The 24,695-nt window shown below is 43.7% G+C and overlaps 1 protein-coding gene across 1 annotated transcript; it reads left to right on the top strand.

Annotated features, from left to right (window-relative positions):
* NUAK1 (NUAK family, SNF1-like kinase, 1) lies at window positions 1–24,695 on the top strand. Its single transcript, XM_009077972.1, has 6 exons — window positions 1–115; window positions 12,459–12,610; window positions 14,358–14,423; window positions 21,635–21,754; window positions 22,063–22,195; window positions 23,542–24,695. The coding sequence occupies exons 1-6, from the start codon at window positions 43–45 to the stop codon at window positions 24,693–24,695; spliced, it is 1,698 nt and encodes a 565-aa protein (XP_009076220.1). The 5' UTR covers window positions 1–42.

Consider the following 24,695-nt stretch of genomic DNA (forward strand, 5'->3'; position numbering starts at 1 on the left):
ATAAAATCCATTCGTAAGGACAAAATTAAGGATGAACAAGATATGGTTCACATCAGACGGGAGATTGAGATCATGTCATCCCTCAGCCACCCTCATATCATCACCATATATGAAGGTTAGTGAATGTGATTTTCCTCCCTGACTGCTCTATTATGTTCTTGCAGACCTGATGTTCATGTGTCTTGAGACTGTGCACCAAACAAACTCCTACTCCTAGTGTAACCCATCCCTTACCAACGAGACTGCTTTGAGCACTACCTTCCCTCTGAACTACCAGTGTTTCACAGACGCATAACTCTTTGCTTGGAAGAGCTTCTTCTTGTGTGAGTTAAGCACTGTGTCTGTGGCAGGTGGGAAATTGTTGTATGCATTACCTCATCTCTTTGTTTCTATTGGACTGCTCAGTTTCATTTCACCCGTACTAGTGAACCTGATGTCTGTTTCTATTCCCTGCCCCTCAACCAGTCCTTGTATGCTTTATTTTCCCTGGAATGCATAAGACCAGTCTTATCTGCTCTAGGACTTTGGTCGTCCCTTACCTGCCAGTTAGTGTTGCTAACTCTGTCCTTGCTGCTTTTCTCCCTGAATCCCAGTGTCTGCTTCCTGTCTACCTCCACACACTTTCCTGGCAGTCTGGTTGCTGGCTTATCCTTCCTGTTTACTTATCCTGTCTTCCCTCTCTTAACTGCTTTCTTCCTGGGACACAGCTGGGAAGCCTTCTAATTCCTGCCTCCTGGAGCTGCTCCCTGGTCTTACAGCCAGGAGCAGGAAGCCAGGGCATTCCTCCCTGATTTGCCAGTTTTGTTTATATATTTACAGAGTGTCACTCTGCAGTATAACCTCCTTCTCCTTCCTTCCTTCCTCAAGTAACATCCCAGCACTAGCTGGGAGATTCAGGCCGGGTATGTGCCAAAAGACACCAGTCTAAAGGTCTGTTGCAGCTACATGGTGAACCTGGGATGTGGATTCCAGTGGTTCAAAGAGACCTGGGCTGGGCAGCCTTGTCCCTGGGGATTGCCTCTTTTCCTACATGCAGAACAGGCAGCCTGAATTTAGCCCTGTATATTTACATCCCGGTGAGGTAAATGCAGAAGGTGATGATATGTGCATGGCAGCTCTGCTCTGAGAGTTGATACGACTGATTAAAACAAGAGCTGTCTTGGCGTACTGTTACAGTATCGCATATTGAGTTATTCAAAAGCATGTTCTTGTCCTTGAAAAGAGATGAATATCTGTCTTTTTATTGAATAAATTCATAAAAGGATCTGGGAACAGAAAAGGGGAGGGATGCTGTGTCAGCATGTGGGTTGCAAATGGAACAAAAGTTACTTCAAATGTGCACAGGAACTCAGAAGGAAAAAAGCTTAAGCATGCTGTGGTCCTTTGACCAATTGCCCTTCTCATCCTTACTTTAAATAGCTTTTACTGAGTTAAAACATTTGTAAAAGTTAAGAAGATTACAGCATTTTTAAGAAGCAGACAGTAAAGTCCTGTGGGAGCAGAACTTCCCCCTCTGGCTCTGTGGAGGGAGGAGCAGTACTTCTGCAGCAGAGCCAGTCAAGCTCCACGACACAGAGTTCATCCCATCTGCAGGAAGGTGAGCACCTATGTCAGGTGATGGTGTGTTTTCCAAGCACTCAGTATTTGCCCTTTAGCAGCCCATGCTGTAAGTTAGACGTGGTAGCACTGGGAAGATGTGTCGTTGTGCAGCTGAACCCGCAGGAGCAGTTGCATACTGCCCAGAGGTAAGGATGTGAGCTCAGGGGCCCTTAAGTGTTTGCTTCATTTTCAGCTGAAGCATACTTGTAGTGAAGTTAAAGGACTACATCTAGGACTGAAGTATTTGTAACCTCTCGAAGATGGATTTTAAACACATGGCTATTCCTCTTGTGCAATGCATAGTGCTAATATTGTTATCCTCGACACAAAATGTTGAAGACAATAAATCCTATGGGATGGGCTTAATCTCACCAAATTTAAGTGATCCAACAGTTGGTGTATACTACAAGTCTAGTGTCTCTCTATAGTCAAGAGAGATCAGCATCTTCACGGCGTGGTTCAGGCTTCCTCCTGGGAGGTGTTTTTTCAGGTAGGTGGGATAAATGACATACTGGAGGCTCCTGTTGGTTATAGGTGGAGTCTAGCTGACTAACTTAGATCAGATGCTTAACTTTTAAACTGAAGCTGTCCTAGAGATATTTTGCTTCTCTCACAAATTTTTCCTGTAGGTTTTCAGACTACCACTGTATGTCTGACAGCACTATTCAGTCAGTGCTGGGTTGCACAGATATACCCAGCATGGGTGATGCTGTATCTCCCCGTAATACCTTTGAGAGCTCTTTGTATCGCATTTACAAACATGTGTTTTCCTTAAGTAGGATCCTTGTTTAGGTGTCCTTTTGACCTTCATGCTTAGAAGCAATTAACCTCTGAATTTGTGAATTGATGTAAACACAAGCTTATCTCTTTCCTTTTTTTTTTTTTTTTTTTTGATACCAAATAAATTTTGATGTGTGGAAACAAAGCTTTCCAGTTTGGAGATTTTTTTGGTAACCTAATCAAAAGGCATGTACCTCGCCTGTTACTGCCAGGGCAGATGTACAGTTGTGACTCCAAAGAAATTCCATCCTCTCAGCAGGGCTGTAATTGGCAATCTGTCGAGTGCGACTGAGGGAAATGCTCTTTCAAGTGACTTTAAACTCCTTGAAAGGGGCTGGAGAAATGAAGCTGGCTTTGCTGGCAGTGTTCTGATTTCAGCACATAAATTTTAATTTATAGAATAATGCCTCTGTCTATTCATCTGTCTCTCCCCTCTGCCCCCCGCCCTTCCCCTGCCCTGTTTCTCCTTAGCCGTGAAAACTCCAGGATCTTATAATAAAGCCTTTGAGAGCTAACATATTTTTCCAGGGGTAGCCTGAGTGCAAAATCTATCTCATCTGGCAATACTTTATAAAAGTTAAACCAGGGAAAGAACATCAGGCCTGATTCTGCAAACATTTAAACACATGTTGGCCCAATCATGAGGGTGAAGTTATGCTTGGTACATTCAGATATGAGCTCTTGAGTCTTTGTAGTGTGAAACGCAGCTGTCTACGTGACTGTTCCTGTGCTGAAAGAGTTGTCCTTCGTTAGCGTAACTATACAGAAAAGTCTGCCTGTTTGCAAAATGCACTTAAAAATGAACAGGCTGTTAGCTAACATGTTTGTAGAAATAACTTAATGAAGATATTCCGTGAAGGATGGGTAAATATTAGGATCACAATCTGGTGCCAGTGGAACATGATGGTATTAATGTAAATGTGTACCTGAAGGAAAGTGTGTGCTGAAGTGTTTTGCTGGATTGGGGCCAGGATGCTTATAACAGTGCTGGACCCTTTGCATCAACAAGGCACAAAATACGGATTTCCCAAGGAAGACACACTTCTTGCTTATTATTTTAGGTTGCATTTCCAGCACTCTTAAGAAAAAGCACAGAGATTCTCAGTCGTGTCTGCCAGTCCGCAATGACTTGAGATAGGTTGCATGCATTGGTTAATCGGGAGACTGGTTCAGCTTTTCTGTACTTTAACATCCCAAAGGCAATGAAAGAAGATCTGACAGTGTGTAATGGCAGAGGCATAGTGTTTCAGGATACTCAGCTTCCTTGCCTAATACATGTTCAATCTCACAGTTTGTGCCAGACTTCATGCAACAAAATGCAAACACACACGTGGTGTTTCAGACACACACAGGACAGTATCCAGTGTGAGGCTCCTTGAGTTGTGTCAGTGAAGTCACCATGTCATCAGCAAAAATAACTGCATTGCCAAAAATCTGCCTGGCTGGCAGCTGGCAAGGTGTGTGGATGTGAGCCATTGCTGACAAGCTGCATCCCCTGCAGCAGCAGCAGCTCAGGCTGCGTTGTGCACATCTGGCTGGAACTGGCAGCTGGGAACCAAGGTGGCAGCTCACACCATTGGGTTTGTGCATGGGCAGAACAGACTTCCATGTCTCAGGCTGCCGGTTCTGGGGAGGCAATCCCAGCCTCTGTCCCAGCCTCTGCTATCTCCTGGTTTTCAGACATAATCAAAACAAAATTTGGTGCTTAGTCATAGTCATAGAATCATAGAATTTAGTGGAACTGGCAGCTGGGAACCAAGGTGGCAGCTCACACCATTGGGTTTGTGCATGGGCAGAACAGACTTCCATGTCTCAGGCTGCCGGTTCTGGGGAGGCAATCCCAGCCTCTGTCCCAGCCTCTGCTATCTCCTGGTTTTCAGACATAATCAAAACAAAATTTGGTGCTTAGTCATAGTCATAGAATCATAGAATTTAGGGGTTGGGTTGGACCTTACAGATCATCTAGTCCCAACCCCCTGCCATGGGCAGGGACACCTCCTCACTAGATCAGGTTGCTCAAGGCTTCATCCACCCTGGTCTTGAACACTGCCAGGGTCAGAGCAGCCACCACATCCCTGAGCAACCTGTGCCAGTATCTCACCACCCTTAGAGTAAAAAACATTTTTCTCACATCCAACCTAGACTTTCCCTCCATCAGTTTGAACCCATTACCCCTTGTCCTGTCATTGCAGCTCCTAACACAGAGCTCCCTTGTAGCCCCTTCAGATACTGAAAAGTTGCTCTGAGGTCTCCATGCAGTCTTCTCTTCTCCAGGCTGAACAGCCCGAGCTCCCTCAGCCTGTCCTCATAGGGGAGATGCTCCAGTCCTCTCATCAACTTTGTGTCCTCCTCTGGACTTGCTCCAACAGTTCCAACAGACCTCACCCTTCTGTGTGCAAAACACCTGAAAATATCAAAAGTCCCTGAAAACATCACATGGATGAGTGGGCTTTAAACAAGTATGATGGAAGTTGGAAAGCTGGAATTATTTCTTGGGTTTTTTTCTTTATTTTATTTGGCCAAGGAAAAGTACTTCAGCAGTGACATTATTTAACCACATTTCTAATTGATTTCCTCTAATTATGTGGGCTTTTGACCTTCGAGTGCTTTATTCCCATTGTTTCCAGTTGATAACATCCAAGAACATAAAGTAATATTTCGAGTGTCTGGCAATAGTAATGAAACCAGAATAAACAAACTTAACTCTTTAGTTACCATACCTCAACTTTATGAATTTCCTGTCATTCCGCCTAAACAGCACTTTGTCATACCTGACATAAACTCCAGTGTATGAGATCACTGGCAGGTCCAATTCAGATGTCAAAATGATTGCAAGCAGTGAGGAAATTATTCCTGTCTTCTCACTGACACAGTGCTCCCACTGCAATGTAATGTCTGAAGTTCCTTGGCAGTTTTAATCTTAATTTTAGAAAAGGGGAATTAGCTCTTCTTTGCTGAAACAAAAGTGAATTAGTGTAACATGTTAATGTGGACAAATTAGCAACTGTGATTTTTCCTTCCTTCTTAAGGAGCACAAACCTTCACAGTCTGCATATCCTCAGTGTTGCTCTCTGATAAATAACCTCACCAAGGATAATGGTTCTCGCCCTGATTTAATCTCCTCACTGGGGAGTAAATTATAGCATGCTGTCTGACTTAAAAAGATTATTGCAAGATCTTAACTGCATTCCTTTAGTTTAAAAAGAGGTGCAGTTTGGCTGAATCAGGCCATAATTCAGGAAAACAATTTAACACAAGCTCAGCATTAAAACACATACTTTATATATCGCTATCTTCAGTTATAATTAAGCATATGCATAAGTTTCTATGTATGCATACAAGTGGTTTTCTCATTGGACCCTGGATATTTTTATGTCTGCTGTATGCTCTATTAAAAACCAGCAATAGAATACTACTACTAATAAAAAAACCCAAACCAAAATAAAAAATATGCCAAGGGGCTGTAAAGCTTTCAAAGCAGTCAAGAACACAAAAGATGCATCAGGCTAAATTTCTAGGGTAAAAGATGGTTTTTAGTACTCACATGTCTTTTTGAAGAATAATTCGAGCCTTATTACACCAGTGAGGTAATTGGGTCATACATGACTTTTTGGACTGAAAAGGCTATTCTAGTCTGCATCCTCAAAATTAAAAACAAACTGACTTGTTCTTTTGATTTGGCTGACCTTTAATAGAAGAGCATTTTGTAGCAGTGGAAAGGTACTTCTGTCTGCGGCTGTTAGGAGAGTAATAAAAATACCGCTGAATGGAAAGACACCAGATGGAAGGAATGTCAACATACTGGAACTAATTTAGGAGGTTGCTCTGATAGAGAGCAAAGGCATGAAGAGAATTCAAATGGTTCCAGTGCAAAGAGATTGGCTGCCCCTCTTAAACTAACAAACTAAAATCTTTACCCCAGGGTTACATGTAAACCAAATGGAATTAGCCCACAAGGAGGTAATCCATTAAGGGGGGGAAAAATCCACCCCCCTTAGCACTCACCCTGACTTTAGTATCCTGTGAGCTTGGAGGAAGGGCAAAAGCCTTGTGCTTTGTTTTGCGTTTTGAATTTGAGTGTAAATAAGGGAACTGCCCTGATAGAGAGTTGTACAATCTACGTCTTCCTGACTGGTGTTCGCAAAACCATGCCCATGTGAGCTTTCAACAATCTTTTTAGCAGGTCAAAGAGGTGATTCTTCCCCTCTACTCTGCTCTCGTGAGACCCACCTGGAATACTGCACACAGTTCTGGTGTCCCCAACATAAAAAGGACAGGGAACCGTTGGAGGAAGTCCAGAGGAGGCCACAAAGTTGCTAAGAGGCCTGGAGCATCTCCCCTATGAAGACAGGCTGAGGGAGCTGGGGTTGTTCAGCCTGGAGAAGAGAAGACTGCATGGAGACCTCAGAGCAACTTTTCAGTATCTGAAGGGGCTACAAGGGAGCCAGAGAGGGACTCTCTGTTAGGAGCTGCAGTGACAGGACAAGGGGTAATGGGTTCAAACTGATGGAGGGAAAGTCTAGGTTGGATGTGAGAAAAATGTTTTTTACTCTAAGGGTGGTGAGATACTGGCACAGGTTGCCCAGGGATGTGGTGGCTGCTCTGACCCTGGCAGTGTTCAAGGCCAGGCTGGATGAGGCCTTGAGCAACCTGATCTAGTGAGGAGGTGTCCCTGCCCATGGCAGGGGGTTGGGACTAGATGATCTGTAAGGTCCATTCCAACCCTTAAATTCTATGATTCTATGAATTTTAGGGGGAAGCACATTTTAGCTCTTAAGGATAATGAACATGTTCATCTAGTGTCAAACTTGTGCCATGAGTTTCAGAGAAGGTGACTTGATTTGGTATAGCCAAGAGGATGAATTTGGCAGTAGGGTTGGCGCGTGCCGATGAGTGAGAGGTCCCTACGCAGCCAGTGCTATTCAGAAAGTGGAAAGCTGTAGATAGAAGCTGAGTTCATAATTTCACAGCTTCTAAATATAATAAGTGGAGAGCTTATATCCAAGAATTATTGCTATAGTAGAACAACCTGTGAAGAGACAGATTGTTGATGTTACGAAATGTACTTGGTCTCAGATATGCCTTTGATAGTGAGAAGTGAAGTTCTTTCCCAGTTTCACATTTATATTTTTCAATGGGCTCTGAAGCCAGCAGATTTGGTTTCAATTATCAGCCCAGAAGTACAGAACTTTTTTTTCTGTCATTTAAAAAAAGTAAACAAACAAACAAACCCATGAGAATTCAGGGGAGAGTTTAAAGTTGGAAGAAATCTTTTTTGGACCACTGCATCTGAAGCCCCCTTTGCTGCTTGGCTTGTGAAGGCTCTTGTGGTGTGAACAGACCAAGCCCAAGCAAGCTTGTAGCTCACTGGAAAATGCTGTTTCTCCACGTTGCTGCAACCAATGTCTTAGAACATTAACAGAGTATTTTGCTCGTCTCCTGGGGATACAATCACATTGTTCCTCACACCTGTGGTACAGCCATTTCCTGCTCCTTGGTTCCTGATGTACTGTCCCTGCTTCCTCCCCTGTGGCCATGCAGATATGTAGCCACCTCAGGAGTTAATCCTTCAACTGGCAGGCTCTGTCTGCAAAGGAGTACTGGTGATTTGTAACCACTGCCCTGTCCCACTTGACTGTGTTGGCTGAGGTAGTGCAGCAGCCCTCCCACCGCAGCGAGGTCTTGCTGCAGCTCTCTCAGCATAACTCAGTTTGCAGAGTGGTGAAAATAAACACAGTGGCTCAGAAGTAAATGACACACAGCCAGTAGTGAGGATTTATTCTGCTCCTGTCTCCTCTAATCTGTGGAGCTCATGCCTTGTATCTAAGCAGCTCCCATCTCTTGATTTTTGATTGACAGGCCATCTCTTCCACTGCCATGGCTGGGTGTTGATACTAACAGTTCTTCACTTATCTTATTTGACCAGCTGTTTGCAGAGTGTTGATGGTGTGAAGAAGCTAGAGCAGCCCCGCCTTACTTATACATAACCTCCCTCCTTCCCTTAACCTTGCCCAGGGCTGAGGAGCAGACTTGTATGACACAGCAGTAGCAGTAGCAAGCTGTGGGATGTTCCTGGGGTGCGGCATCCTGCCCAAGCCATGCTTCTCCATTGGCAGTGAGTGCAGCCAGGCTTGAGGCACACTTCTGCGTGGGGTGAGTTTCAGAATGAATGTGCAGTGAGATGGAAGGTAATAAATCATCTACAACCAAAACACAGAGTGCACCGAACAGTCCCAGAAGCTGTACAGAGGCAGTCCGTCCGTCAGCAGCCCACAGGTTACAGCCCAGGTGCTAACAGGGCAGTATATTTATTGCCTCATTGTTATTTGCAGTCAGTCAATCCAGCCTTTAATTAATGCCCTCCTCTCTTCCCCCAACCATTTGGCACAAGGCTTTCTTGAGCATGTATTTATAAAACTACATGCTGTGCTCAGGAGGCAAATTCAGAAGTGTCTGTGTGAAACCTGCCTGACATCGTTAACTACTTCTGTGAAAATTCGTGGTGTACTTGGCTGATGCTCTGAGACTTGCCATAATATCACTGTGTCATGTGCCTGATAGTTTTGACCACTGAATTCCTCTTTAGAATTGTGTGTGTGTGTGGGGGGGGCATAAATCCCTCTGCCTTTCAATTTCCCTTTCCTTCAGTGGCAGCTCTCATTCTAGTCTTTTTTTGTCCGCTGTTCAGTTCACTCTCTGTGTGCCCTCGTGAGATTCAGCTGGTATGATGGAGGTGGTCTGAAATGATGCAGTTGTAAAAGAAAATGCCTCCCTATTCATCTCTGCTCCTTGGTGGAGAAATAAATAGCTGTTTAGTTCTGTAATTGTTCACCTATGATGATGCTGAGGAGGCTTGTGAGGTGTCATCTAAGTCCAAGGATAGTTTCCCCCTCACAGTGCTCCCATGTGAAGGAGAATGTGCCAGTTTATCCCAAGTGTGCTAGCAAATATGAAATCTTAATATGAATTACTGGGATGATTCTGTTCTCATTGGTTCTAATGTGGCTTTGTGACAAAAAATTTGAAATTTGTATCAGTGATCTGTGCTTTCATAAATTCAATTTGAAGGTATTATCTCAGTTTCCCAGGGGGCAGAAGAGAAAATCTGAAATGGAAAGTGGCTTGAAATGCACATTTGTCCAAACCAAGTGCTTTTTACCTCGTTTCTCTAGATATGTTGGAAAATATATCTGGATCAGGGCTTGTATTAATACGGCCAATTTGAGTCCTCAAAAAAGTTAGATTTCAGAGTTTAGAACATCAAGGATGATTTGAGAAGGCTCTCATGACTGAGTGATGAAGGCAAAACTTTAATGAAAGCACAGGCTGGAAGAATGCTGCTGGTGGCAGGGTTGGTATTACTGCTGTCAGCAGCAGCAGCAAACTCCTATTAGGACATCAGCAGTGGGAAGAGCCAAGGGGAAATGTCTGAGGGTGGTCCTGGGTTGGTACTGCTTGGGATGTACTGTTTCATGAGAGTGCCCTGAGATCTTTAGTGCCATGTGCTGACGTCACCTATATGTGCACGATACAACAACCCCTAACTGATGGAATCAGCTTGGTTTTTTGGGGAGTGGGGGATTGGGTTTTTGTTGTTGCGTTGTTTGTTTGTTTGTTTGTTTGTTGTTTGAAATCAGATCTCTAAAATAAGAGCATTTTCATAGAATCATAGAACTTTAGGGGTTGGAATGGACCTGATAGATCATCTAGTCCCAATCCTCTGCCCTGGGCAGGGACACCTCCCACCAGAGCAGGTTGCTCAAGGCTTCAGCCAACCTGGCTTTGAACACTGCCAGGGTTGGAGCAGCCACAGCCTCCCTGGGCAACCTGTGCCAGTGTCTCACCACCCTCACAGGGAAAAACTTCTTCCTAATATCTAACCTAAATTTCCCCTCTTTGAATATGTACCCATTTCCCTTGTTCAGTTTGTACCCATTACCCCTTGTCCTGTCACTGCAGCTCCTAACACAAAGTCCCTCTGCAGCTTCCCTGGAGCCCCTTTAGATCCTGGAAGGTGCTCTGAGGTCTCCACACAATCTTCTCTTCTCCAGGCTGAACAGCCCCAACTTCCTCAGCCTGTCTTCATAGGAGAGGTGTTCCAATCCTCTTATCAACTTTGTGGCCTCCTCTGGACTTGCTCCAACAGTTCCATGTCCATGTTTTCTGTGATTTGTCTCAGCTTACTGAGGCTATTTCTTTTTTTGCCTTGTTAAACAAGCCTGGACCTAACAAGTCTTTGCAAGCTGAGAGAAATGAATGTTGTGCATTGCTGCTTTATTGGTAACACATCTCAGCACTTCCCTGTGTGACATGGGGCTTGTTCAGATTTTCCCAAACAATATTAGTCTGTCATTCTTGGAGAGGATACTGTATGTATAATCCATCCAGAGACAGCTCTTCCAGTTTCCGAAGTTTATTGCTAATGAGGATGCACATAGGATGTAATCACTGGCAGGAGCCTCTGCTTCAGGGTACAGTGAGGCCAGCAGACAAGTAAGCAGCCAGTTTTATCTGGCTGTTCGTTCTCCCTATTATCAGAGCTGTTTGGCTGGGGTTCAGGGGTGTTAGAGGGAACTACAGAGGCTTTGGCTTGTGGATTTGAGTGACAAGGTGCGAGGGGACATGAGACAAAGACTAAGAACAACAAATATCTGTGCATTGAGAGAGGAAGCTTTGCATTTCACTGCAAAATCTGAAGGTTGATTTTGCTTTTTTAAAAATCACTAAGGACTACTGACTGAGCTTTGCTGAAGAGATGTAGGAAGGCATCACTCCAGTAGGGCTGGTCAAAACTAGCATCCATTTGTAATAAACCCTTTAACCTCATTAATTTGTAGATACTTTGCTGCCAGCATGACCTAGCCTCAGCAGGCTGCTGCCACAGATGAAAAGAAAAGGAAAATCACGATGGGCTCATATGAGCAGTGGTTATTTATGGTAGGTGCAGGAAGTTTCCAGTGAGTTGCAGTGGATTTTCGGTGACAAAAGGGAAGAACTATTTAGCAGCCACGGCATTGCAACAATTCCAGACTACTAACAGCTTGCTTTATTAAATTAAATATCAGTTATCTGCCACTCACAGTAAGTCCTTGAAAGCATGTGACACAGAGTGCTCTCATCCTCAAAGAAGCATCAGGTCATGACATGTATCAGATGAATTTTCCTTGCCCTGCTTACGTCGCAGTTGCACAGAGGATTACAGCATGCAATCGATGGCATGCAACGAGACGGGGTGGAGGCAGGAGATAAGTAAGCCTGAGGATGAGTTGGCTGAATGAGATGGAGTACAGAGCCATCCTGACAAGAGCTGTACAGCTCTGGAGTTATTGCAGCCACAGCTAGCCCAAGTGTCCATGCCCACCATGCTGTTGCACAGAGTTGGGAAGGAAGAGGACATGTATCACTTCATTAGTTGGATTTTGATAGTAGGTGAAAGCCAACCAAAAGTCACTGTAAGCCAGATGGCAATCCTGTATCAAACAGACAGTGAAGGCAAGAGTTCATTATGCCTTCTACTGAGGTCTTGAGCAACCTGATTTAGTGAGGAGGTGTTGCTGCCCATGGCAGGGAGTTGGGACTAGATGATCTGTAAGGTCCATTCCAACCTTTATATTCTATGATTCTCTGAACCTTTTCCAAATGATGTGAGGGTTCCTGTTTACTTCTGCCCTCTGGCCTCAAGAGGGCTACGGGTAAAAGGAAGTCCCTGTTGGAGCTAGAGCTAATATTCAGGTTTCATTGGCACAAGTGTCTACCTCAGCTCATTAAGATCGAGTTCACTTTGCCATGCCATGGCCCGATACTGTTGAGGCAAAGAGCCTCCTTCATGTAGCTATATGAAAGTGAAGATAGCCTCAACTTCCTTCTCTTGGTCTGAGATGTTGTAATCTTCCTCTGGTAAAAATTAGCTTTGGAACTTGCATTTTTTGCAGTAGGGTTGGCAGTACAACTTTCCAGGCTGCCATGGTCATCTAGGATTTGTTCAGGTGTCCTGTATCTTCTTCACTCTTTAAAAGTGCCAGTTTACAAATGTCCTGACTCAATTGTGGTATTTTTTTCTTTCCTTTTATTCTGTGCAGTGTTCGAAAATAAGGATAAGATTGTGATCATCATGGAGTATGCAAGTAAAGGAGAGTTGTATGATTACATCAGTGAGAGGCGGAGATTAAGCGAAAGAGAGACGAGACACTTCTTCCGACAGATTGTCTCTGCTGTACATTACTGCCACAAGGTGAGCTAAGGATTTAGTATTAAAAAATGCTGTTTGAAGACTGATTAGTGACTTATATATTTCAAAGCATGTCTGGGGCAGCAGCATTCATTATGAAGTATCAGAGCATGTGATTTTATCAGTACAGCAGGAGATCTTCATTAAAAGTGCCATACTGTACTAGTGCCTGTTTTTAAAGACTAATGATGTTTTCCTATGCTATGGCAGATACGAACCACTCCCTTACTTTAGACCTACACTGTGTTTTTGCCTTTGAAATAATTCTCCTGACATTAAAACCCAAAAATCACAACACAAGCTAGAAGACACATTCCATATAACCCCTACAGCATTAATATTAATGCATTCAAATGAACAATAGTTTGCAGTTTGAATATAGAATCATAGAATTTAGAGGTTGGAATGGACCTTACAGATCATCTAGTCCAACCCCCTGCCATGGGCAGGGACACCTCCTCACTAGATCAGGTTGCTCAAGGCTTCATCCAGCCTGGCCTTGAACACTGCCAGGGTTGGGGCAGCCACAGCCTCCCTGGGCAACCTGTGCCAGTGTCTCACCACCCTTAGAGTAAAAAACCTTTTTCTAATATCTAACCTAAACTTCCTCTCCTTCGATTTGAATCCATTACCCCTTGTCCTATCACTGCAGTTCCTAACAGAGAGTCCTTTTGCTGCTCCCTTGTAGGCCCTTCAGATACTGAAAAGTTGCTCTGAGGTCTCCACACAGTCTTCTCTTCTCCAGGCTGAACAGCCCCAACATCCTCAGCCTGTCCTCATATTGAAGGTGCTTCAGACCTCTTAGCAACTTTGTGGCCTTCTCTGGGCTTACTCCAACAAGTGAGCAAGTTTAGAATAGGAGATATAATCTATGAAAGAAAACAGCCAAGAGAAAGGTGTGGGGCTCCTGTATGACCTTTCATATGTACTCATTCTGGGTAGGTAAAAGTAACTTTTCCAGATGTAGCAGGAGAACTAGAAATACACTGTTTCCTAATGACTTTATCCATCATGGTACCCGCTGGAAGTGACAGTTTAAGCAATTAAACCCAAGGCAGCTGACTGGCTGTCATCCTGGACCTTTGATGCCTGCTTAAGAACCAACTGCAAAGAGCCAAAACTTGCATGAGGCTAAAGGCAGTGAGCAGCTAACACAATCTTTTATTAAACAATTTAATTTCGATTTGATTTCTGATAAACAGGGTGATTTTTTTCCAAGTCCCCACTCCACAGTGATGAAAAGCTGCAGTGCCATTCCTGATGCAGTTAACTTTCCTCAATTTCTTTAAAGAAGGCTGTGACCTGAACCTTGCTTGTTCACCTCCATCACTAACATTTCCAGTCCTCAGGATTATAACTCCCCCAGTCCTCATGGCTGCACATTGGAGGAATGAAGGCTTTTGTAAGGACTAACGTCATTGACAGATATTGTTTTCTGGTGCCTGGGAAGAATATATTGCTTTCACGCAGTGGGGGCAGGATCCAGGATGAAATTAAGTTCAGAAAAGACACCCCTCACCCCTCCTGCTGTTTTAGAGGCTTTGTGGGAGGACAGATTCCAGTCATTCTTCCCTTAACCACACACCAAGTGACTAATACAGCGCCTGCCACTAGTCACTGGGCTGTGAGTGTTATGACAGTGAAATCAGCCCTGAAATGTAGATGCAAAGACCACCCTGCCAGCTCACCTTTAATTTTCTTAATATTTTCTCATGTCTTCTCCCATTTTTTTCTTCCTTTTTTTTTTCAGAATGGTGTTGTCCACAGGGACCTAAAATTGGAAAACATCCTTCTTGATGACAATTTTAATATTAAGGTAGGATTCTTTTTCTCAGCTGCTCAGAATGGATTTGCATGTTTTTTAACATTTTTATCCAAGGTATTAGAAGAGCCAGTGTTATGGCAACAGCTACTAAGCAACAGCATCTGGCAAGAGGCTCAGGGGTTTGGAGGTTGGGGGAAGACAACACTGGTTACCAGTAACACACACTAAAAGAAGCTTTGCATGCTTTGGGGGAGAAGGTCTTGTCCTGCCATGCAAAGGCCATGATTCCCAATGCAGGATCTGTTTACTGGTAGAAAGCAGCACAGCATTTTGTGCAGTTTGGTTTATTGTACAAATTATATTATAGCTGGCTGCTTCTGGGGCTAGGGAAAAACTGTTCTGGTCTACAGGGTTCAAGTGCCTCCTACAGAATACTCTGAATGTTCTTTTGATCATGGCTGGAAAATAAGCAAATAGAGTTTCAAAATAAACCTAGTAGAGCACATGTGCTTCATTAGGAAATGGCCTTGGAACTTCAGACACAAACGTATACTTTGGATAGTGATGTCAGTGATGTCATTTCCATGTAATTTCTCCTCAGTGAAAGCATGGGAATGACATTTTTTCCTGTCTCTTATTGTTAATAGCTGTAGCACAAAATTAAATAATGCAGAGATTTAATTTCCAGTGTAATTTCATATCTATCTATCTATCTATCTATCTATCTATCTATCTATCTATCTATCTATCTATCTACCTCCTATATATATATTCCTGTGTAAAATAAGTATAATTTCCAGGTGGCTGAACCTGTTTCCCTTCCAACTTTGTTCCTCCCTGGGTAGCTAGATGTAAGAGTGGCTGGATGTGCTCATCCAAACAAGCAGAGGGAGGAATGCCAAAGAGTTTCTGCTGATGCTTGGGCATCCTTGTTTAATTAAAAGAGTAATCAAGCTGCTCCTTGCGTAGCTAGCTAAGTAGCCTGGGTCTTCCTTTTGTCTCACCTGAGAGCCATGGGGCTGCACACACTGCCTTCTGCACTCCACACTGGAGAGATCCTCTTCAAGATGATGTGCAGTGGAAGTGGAAAGTAACATGTGGTAGCTGCCATCTGTGTAGCACTGCTGACAGAAGCTAACTTGGATCAACTAGTGGATTAAAGGCACATAAATATGTGGTTTCCAAAAATAGTCTTTTACAGAGGGTCCATCCAATGCAGTACTTGGACATTTTGCTGTTAGCATCCAGTGTTGGATCAAACCTCCCCACGCCTGTTCCTACAGGGACACTGGCTGCAGCAGCCCAAGATGTTCTCAGCAGCTCAGAAAACAAAAAGTAGCCTTTCTAGGACATTGTATACGAATCAAGCTTCCGCAGACAGGATGACCTTTCTTTCCACATTCCACACCAAGCTATCTTCCCAGCTAATCAGGGAATTCTTGAGAGAACAGAGGAATTTGGGGAATTTGCTAGCTGCCTGGGCTGGGTCTCTGCACTGTGGTCCTCATATGCAGAACCAATCACTTCCCCAAGCCTCTAGGGAGCTGAGCTTTGTCAGAAGGCTCTGCTCCCGCCCCTCTCTTCTTCATGGAAGTCTAATCCTCCTGAGAGCACAGCAAGAGGATGGGGCAGGGACAGGTGGTTTTGTGTTCGGTCCAGACCTTATTTGCTAGCTGCCTGGGCTGGGTCTCTGCACTGTGGTCCTCATATGCAGAACCAATCACTTCCCCAAGCCTCTAGGGAGCTGAGCTTTGTCAGAAGGCTCTGCTCCCGCCCCTCTCTTCTTCATGGAAGTCTAATCCTCCTGAGAGCACAGCAAGAGGATGGGGCAGGGACAGGTGGTTTTGTGTTCGGTCCAGACCTTGGAGCTGGCCGAGCAAGAGGATGGGGCAGGGGCGGGTGGTTTTGTGTTCGGTCCAGACCTTGGAGCTGGCCCAGGGCTTCAGAACTACAGATGCATTTCAGATGCCATAGCGAGTGGCTCTGCTGTGGAAGAAACTCTGGTAGCTGTACCTCCCCACATACCTTCCAGCTATTTGGATGTCTTTTACTGGAAGGCTTCCCATTCCTGAACTGTGTTGTGTTTAAGCTGCTGTGTAAGTGTTTTGCCTATTACCAGCCTTTCCTCAGTTACTTATCTTCAATTTTAAGGCCTCTGAGCAGGCAAGGCTGCCTTGGTGTGGGCAAAGGGCTGCAAGCTTCCTTGCTGCCCCCTAAGTAACTGTTTCTGCAGAGTCTCATGGAACTGCAAAACAGACTGAACTTCAGAAGCTGTTGATATTTCACACATCTTACAGTTGATAGTGCTTGAATTTGGATTTCTTCAAGAGGTGACTTGTGGCATGGTTTTCCTTTTTCTCCCTGTTCTTTTCTTTTTTTATACCTTGTGACTAAGGTCAGCTTAGAATACCTGATGTTAAGCATACTGACATTATTACCCTGATGCTGAAGCTTTCAATATGTGACTGTGGTTTCTGTGTTACTTGCACAGAATTTTACTTCCCACCTCTTCTTTGTTTTGCTAAACAGTAACTGTTGGCAGGGAAACACATATGGGAGTGCAAATTATTTATTAGGAGTAAATTTATCAGATCCTCATTCTGAGAGTATTTATATGTGGTTTATTCAGGCCAAAAAAAAGAAATGAAGTCTGGGGTTTGGTATTGACTGATGGCTTCAAATACTCAGTGGGAAGCTTTTTCTAGAAATGGAGTGATAGTCTTATCTGTACTTTCCTAGTATTTATATTTCATTCAGTGGATTACAAACACTTATGAAATTGGCAGTTTGATTTTAAGAACGAGAAAAAGAAAGGAATTTCTTTGTTCTTGGGTGCAGTGTGCAATTAAACACATTTCTGAAGAAGCCAGTGATCTATACCTTATAATTGGCAAAAACATGTCATAGTAATGTGAAGAGAAAATAAGATGTAAAAATAGATCCCGGTATAGCAACTTAAGCAGTACTTTTAAAACAGGAAATAAAGAGGACAAGTAATCCAATAGAAATTATTATCTGACCTAAAAGGGCCCCAAGCCATTTAACGTGACACTGCACTGACTTGGAAACCATTCTTAAGTTTTAGCTAATTAAGTGAAGATCCTGAAGCAGTTTATGGAGTCATAATCAGCTTTTTTCCCCCCCTAAGAGTTACAATGCTGAGTAGAAGTCTCTGGAAACAGAGTCATGTTAGAATACAGGAGCAAGGAACCACTGGTGTTTGGAAGCTGAGAAAAATGACACATTTTGAAGAGTTCTGCAGGTCCACAGGCCAGATGTGGGGGATGATGAGGGCAAGAGATTGATCCAATCTGTGGTGTATAATTAGGTTTTTCAGGGCCTTGGTGTATGCAGTACTATTTCCTGCAAATGATTGCTTAAAACCACTGAATGCAGCAAGCATAAGTGAATAAAATGAGTTTTAAACACTTGTGAAAAAACTGAGCATGTGTGCGTATCTGTGATGTACAAGGAGTTAATCTACCAGTTAGTCACACAGTACCTTGCCTCACTCCCCACATGCACACCTAACTCAGGGGCAGAAACCCAGAGTGTTTCTCCTGGGACCTAGCCTATCACAGAGTCATAACATTTTAGGGGTTAGAATGGACCTTGTAGATCATCTAGTCCAAACCACCTCTGCCATGGACAGGGACACCTCCCCACTAGAAGAGGTCTATCTGTGGAGGTCTATAGTGGGGCACAATCCTAGAGCTAAACCTTACCAAGACACTGCAGCCTCTCAGGGCAGGAGAGTGTTACTTGCTTTCCCACCGTGTTCGTGGTGCCATGTTCTCTACAGAAATAACATGGCAGTGAAATCAGTGTTTCTGTGGCATGTACAAGCCTCTCCTTCCTCACAGTCACTTGTCAGCTGGTAACAGCAGCACCTTAAAATTGAATCTGCTCTCCTTTCAGCTGCCTACACTTGGTGACTTCCAGCCTCCAGCTGTAGGTAACTCAGAACTGCCCCCTCTGCTTGACCTGAGTTCCCAGGGTGGGTAGCGGCTGCTGCCCCTGCCAAACAGTGGCAGAGCAGCCTCTTGCTGGCATTGTCATCCCATCAAGAGGATATAATGGTTCATAATCCTAACTCAGCTGGAAGGGGGCAGGGTCAGACAGGCAGGAGGGCTAAGGCAGCTCCAAAGCATTGAAAAAGCTGCCCTGAGTTGGGAAGTTAAGAAACTCTCTGTGGGAAGAGATTCGCAGTGGCTTTTTAGGTATTTACCTTTGGTGGTCTTCAAAAAGGCCTTCTGGTGGTGCCTTCTTCTCTTCATTAGTTTTGAAAGGACTGAGCATGCTAGTTTTTGGTTCATTGCAGCTATGAGTTTACTGGAAGAAATAGCAATAGGGCAAGTATGTAGCAGCCTCCTTTTGCCCATAGCTCCTGCAGTTTGGCCTGATAAGGACCACGTGTCCCCAAGCACTGCAGCTTTCCCCAGTGCCTAAGTCTCCCAAACTGTGTGCAGGGGAGAGGAACTTCTGCCTAGTGTGGCAGCCAGGGAATGAATGCTGCTTACTGGACCATGCAAATACTGTGTCCCTGCCGCGTGTGATAAGCTACCCCCAGGGACACCTCTGTCATGGAGCCTGTTGTGAAGGAGGGACCTCCTTGGTCATGGCAGGGCTGTGGTGGCTCCTGGGCTGGGAATTGCACCTAAAAGAGATGTCTAGCAGAGGTTGATGTAAGCTGTATGATCAACCCTAAAGTGATAGAAGGAGAGAAAAATATAAATCTAATAGTAATGTAATCCTACTAACTTCACTTTCTCTTGGGCTGGTAAGAGGACACCAATCAGACTAACCACTAAAAACCCAGGAGGGTTTTGTGTGTACACAGTAAGTGTATGTAATTGGGATTTACCTTACCGGAAGTCTCACCGACTGCACATACATTTCATGTGCTTTAACAGACCTAATGTTTTCTCTATCTGCAGTACAGAGAGACAGATTCTTAAGTGGGATAGAGCTGACAATTTCCATGACTCTGAACTTGGTGGAATTTATATTCCACACTTTAACAATAAATTACATCTGGTTTATCATAGCTAACAGTAAATATGAAACATACACTCCTGAAGTGAGGGGAATAAAAGTCCACTTCCCTGCTCCTCCCAATTTAGGAAGTTTTTTTGACTTGATGCCTTACTTCCATTTAAGTGCCAAGAACATGAAGTAATGTTAGCTTCTATTAATCTTGTTTTGGGGGGCATGACAGTTTTAATGGGAAAAGCTGATAAACATCAGTCTGTGAGTATGGGAGTGGACTGTAACATAAATACTCTTTTCCTGAATGGTCAAAGTGAAAACATGAATGCCCAAGTCTGAGAGTTTTTTAAGAGGGAACAATGGTATGTGGATCCCTATATATTCATGCACATCCACATGCATTTTATACATTCCATGGTGTTAAGGGAATGTATTTTCATAAGGAATCACACTGTGCAGTATTTGTCCTTGTCTTAGCTACATCCTGAACTGAAATAAAAATCAATGACGAGCACGAATTTTTAACACTGAAAGATCCCATTCTTTTCCTGATTGACAGGGCACACTTCATAAGGCTTAAAACCAACTTCCTGCAAGCCAAGCAGGGTGACTTGATAAGAAAGTGGAATTCAGGGCAATTAAGTGCAATCTGAGCCATGAGAATATGTTTGGAGACTGCAATTGTACACCAGCTGTTTTCAATGACATTCCAGCCATACAATGAAGATTTTACAAACCACATTTCTTTAAGGGCTGAATTTTCTGCTGTGGGTTGCTAATACCCTGTTTGAGGGACTGTGTGAATTCAATCTATGAATGGACATGATGAGGTGAATTAGCATTAATGAACAGGAATCAGCTGCTCTTTGAGCAGGATATTGTGAGTCCAAATGGTCAGTGGAACACCTGCACAAGCAGAGCATTAAGATAGGAGAGGGTGAAGTATGTAATCTCATCTCTGCTCTGTGGCTTAAAAAATGGTGTGAAAATTAGATTTTAAAAGTTTGTATTTCTAACATGAAAGATTCTAACAGTCATGTATGTATTTGTTCATAAAATGTATGTTTGTTTCTATTTTGGGGTAAAGAGAGAGGATTGGGAAGTTCAGTCCATACCGCACCAACTTTGTCTACTTTGGTCTCAACTGTGTCATTTTTTGGTGCAGCTGTAGAAGTTTAGGTAGTGGAGACAAAGACTTGATCTCTCCCAAGAGTTCCCTAAACATTGCGGTTCAACAGGTGCTAAAGGCACTGATGATACACATTTTAGGAAGTCAGAAGTGAATGATGCTGCTGGTAAATCCTCTTCTGTTTAGTTTGTGTATTCTTGAATTTTCTCTTGTGAAAATTCCTGGGATTTCATTCTGGTCAAAAAGACATGAATAACATCAGGAAAACCCAGAGAAAACCCCTGTCTCTTGTAGCTATGATGCATTTTTTAGTGCCTGTGCTCTCTGTCTTTTATGTATACCTTCTGTTGATAGTGGGCAGCAATACAAGTATCTCTGGGAAGCAGAAGTATTTGGGTTTTAAACAAGATAAAAAATGAGATGTGTTGCCTTGTGCTAGAGAAACAATGAAAATGCAAAGGTTGTGGGAGTATTTAGTGTTGCTATCCTTAGCTTTTGTTTTGTAAAAACAAGAACAGAGAATTGAAGTAAACAAAATATTTGGACCTGATCCTGCTATTCCTACATGGGCAAAATTCCCAACAGTCTCAAGGGAAGTTTTGTTTGTGTTGGAAAAGCCAGATTTCAGCCCATTGTTTCCAGTTAGGAACCAGACTTGTGTTTATTATCTCAGGATAGACATCTCATGGGCTTAACAGCTCAGATTCCTCAGCCTGGTGTCCCTGAATCTGGAAGAGTTAGCGACTGCCTCACTTTCCCCCTCATTCAAGTGCAGCTAAATTCCAGCTGATTTTAAAAATCACTTTCCTTTGTAATGCTTGGTTTCCTGCAGCACTCCTGCGTCACTCCTCCTGTTGAATGTAAAGGTCTTGGCTTTTGGCTTGTGTGTGTGCGATAAGGAGGGTGGTACCTTCTGCTTGCTTTCCTTTGGTTTTGATGACTGTACAAGATGATGAGGAATCAGTATGTATTATAAAGTTATGATAATATAATACTAGGTTGGCAAGGGAACTTGAGAGATTGTCCTCATCAAGATCCCTGCCCTTCAGCAGAGTCAAATAGAGCTGTCTTTCCTGGTCAAGAGCTTTTTGTTTCGTTAAGATGTTGTTAATGCTACAGATATCTTGTGCAATTCTGTTTGCAGATTGCTGATTTTGGACTCTCCAACCTTTACCATAAGGACAAGTTTCTGCAGACCTTTTGTGGAAGTCCACTGTATGCTTCCCCTGAAATAGTTAATGGGCGACCTTACAGAGGCCCAGAGGTAAGAAGGGTCAGCTTTTCTGCAGTGCTGTGGGCCTGTCTTTGATGGTAATGTTCTTGAGGGTTAGTCTTAATGCAAGTGCTATTGTACATGTGAGTTCTCTTGGGTCTGTCCCTTATTTAAAGTACTCAGGCTGCCTTCACTTGCTTTTGTTTGCTTTGCTTGTGGGTGGTTAGTGAGATGTTAGATACTGGCTTGCCCATCAGTAGGTGCAGCTGGACATGATGCTGCTCTCATGGTGCTAATGGCAGGGAGAAGGGCAGGGATCAGCTTTCCTGGGCTTCACATGTGTTGTGTCTGTGTTTCAGGTTGACAGCTGGGCCCTTGGTGTATTGCTTTACACTCTGGTTTACGGAACGATGCCCTTTGATGGCTTCGATCACAAAAATCTCATCAGGCAGATCAGCAGTGGAGAATATCGTGAGCCAACACAGACCTCAGGTATGAAAAAGGAGGGAGGACCATGCACTAACCTGACAGGAGTTCAGAAGCAAGGTCTTGTCTGGCCCCTTCCAGCATGTTCTGGTGTCATACTAGAGGGATGCAGAAAAAAGATACCTCATTCCCCTACTGACTTCATCTGCTGTAGATTCCCATCTTCGTACAGCATTTACCAAAAACCCTTTTGAAATTAAAGTTTTGTAGCAGATAGATTTTGTTGCCTTGGAGAATCTGTAAGAGGCTCTTTTAACTAGATCAGCGACAGTGGAAAGTGTGTTAGTTATTGCAAGTTGAATTGTTCAGACAAACTGTAAGCTGATACAACATACTGGTACAGATCAGTCCTCTGACTACACTGTGGTGTATCCCAAGCAGAGACAAGGTGAACAATCAGAGCAACACAGTCTCATTCAAGAAGTCAGGTCAAATTCTAAATTAATGCCATCATGTTCACATTGGCTTCTACTTAAAGGATAACACACTAAGCAGTTACCTGACAGAAAAGCATCACCTAAGGCTGGGGCATTGATTATAATGACTCCTTCCAGCCTTAAATGTCTATGTATATGTTATGTTTAAATGTATATTTATCTTGTATTAGTTGTTTGCCATCCTTTTCCATTTTCTGTCTTACAATCATAGGATTATAGAATCAACTGGGTTGGAAAAGACCTCCATGATCATCAAGTCTAAACCTACCATGGTTACTAGACCATGGCACTAAGTGCCACATCCAGTCTCATCTTAAAATCTCCAGGGACAGTGAATCCACCACCTCCCTGGGCAGCCCATTCCAATGCCTGATCACTCTCTCTGTAAAAAAATCTCTCCCTAATATCCTCCCCTGGCAGAGCTTGAGTCTGTGCCCTCTTGTCCTCCTGCTAGTTGTCTGGGAGAAGAGACCAATCCTCACCTGATTCCAACCTTCTTTCAGGGAGTTGTAGAGGGTGAGAAGGTCTCCCCTGAGCCTCCTCCTCTCCAGGCTATACAACCCCAGCTCCCTCAGCCTCTTCTCTCTCTGTACAAAAATAAACCTTTAAATATACTGAAGATTACACTGTTTATGCTTTCCTCTAAGTTTTGTTAGTGTTGATAGGTTGGTGACTTCCTTCAGTAGTATGGAACTATTCACTGTCTAATACAGTACAAGTATTAATTATTTCTCAGGGTGAACTGAAATGCATTTCCCATCACTGAATGATGGACAAAACCTTCCCCCCTTTCACTTCTCCTGTTGTAAGGAGCATTATTTTTGCTCATTTGATTGGCTTCAAGCTTCCGTTTTAAATGGGCAAAGCTAAGAATGCCCATGTTCTAAAATTGCGTATGTCATTCTCTATCCTTAGATGCTCGTGGTCTTATCAGGTGGATGCTGATGGTGAACCCTGAACGCCGAGCAACCATTGAAGACATTGCCAACCACTGGTGGGTTAACTGGGGCTACAAGAGTACTGTTTGTGACTGTGATGCCATGAGGGACTCCGAGTCCCCACTGCTGGCAAGGTTCATTGATTGGCATCACCGTTCCACTTGCCTCCAAGCAGAGACTGATACCAAAATGAAGTGCCTTTCTAAGCCCAAAGGTCCTGAAGTCACGCTAGAGAGACAAAGGTCTCTGAAAAAATCAAAAAAGGAAAATGACATTGCACAGTCCATCCAGGAAGGAGGAGCTGAAAATGCATCCAAACCCACCTCCAAGAGACCCAAAGGCATCCTGAAGAAAAGGAGCAACAGCGAACATCGATCTCACAGTGCAGGTTTCATTGAAGGAGTGGTCAGTCCAGTGTTACCCTCAGCTTTTAAGCTGGAGCAAGAGTTGTGCAGGACTGGTGTAGCCATTAAAAGTGTTGTGGAGGGAGAGGTAGCTGGCAAATATGGCACTAAGCAGTCTTCACTCATGCCAAAAAAAGGAATCTTAAAGAAGACTCAGCAGAGGGAGTCTGGGTATTACTCCTCTCCAGAACGAAGTGAATCCTCTGAACTCTTGGACAATAATGATGAGACAGTAAACAGTGACACTTCTCCAGGGGTCTCAGAGCCGTCCAGAAATGGGTCTTACAGCCATTCCTGCAGGCGTAAGGGCATCTTGAAACACAACAGCAAGTATTCTGCCAGCAGCACTGAGCCTGCTTTGATTAGCCCTGACACACCAACGCTGGAGGCCATGGAAGAAGTGGTGCTGCCTGGGGACGCATTACCTCGAAGTTACAGTCGCCCTTCCAGTGTGATTAGTGATGACAGTATTTTGTCCAGTGACTCATTTGATTTGCTGGATTTGCAAGAGAACAGGCCAAACAGACAGAGAATACGGAGCTGTGTCTCTGCTGAAAATTTTCTCCAGATCCAAGACTTGGAAGGACTTCAGAACCGCCCAAGGCCACAGTATCTAAAGCGTTACCGCACCCGTCTGGGGGACAGCAGTTTTTCTCTTCTCACAGACATGGATGATGTGACTCAGGTCTACAAGAAAGCCCTAGAGATCTGCAACAAGGTCAACTAG

The sequence above is a fragment of the Acanthisitta chloris genome, unplaced genomic scaffold, assembly GCF_000695815.1.
Source record: "Acanthisitta chloris isolate BGI_N310 unplaced genomic scaffold, ASM69581v1 scaffold11187, whole genome shotgun sequence".
NCBI classification, from domain to species: Eukaryota; Metazoa; Chordata; class Aves; order Passeriformes; family Acanthisittidae; genus Acanthisitta; species Acanthisitta chloris.

What these genes read in the sequence shown, in the direction of transcription:
- NUAK1 (XM_009077972.1), top strand. Translation starts at nt 43, where the DNA reads ATGGTTCACATCAGACGGGAGATTGAGATCATGTCATCCCTCAGCCAC. An exon ending in TATCATCACCATATATGAAG is followed by an intron (nt 116 to 12,458) that starts GTTAGTGAATGT and finishes TATTCTGTGCAG; the next exon opens with TGTTCGAAAATAAGGATAAG. An exon ending in ATGACAATTTTAATATTAAG is followed by an intron (nt 14,424 to 21,634) that starts GTAGGATTCTTT and finishes TTCTGTTTGCAG; the next exon opens with ATTGCTGATTTTGGACTCTC.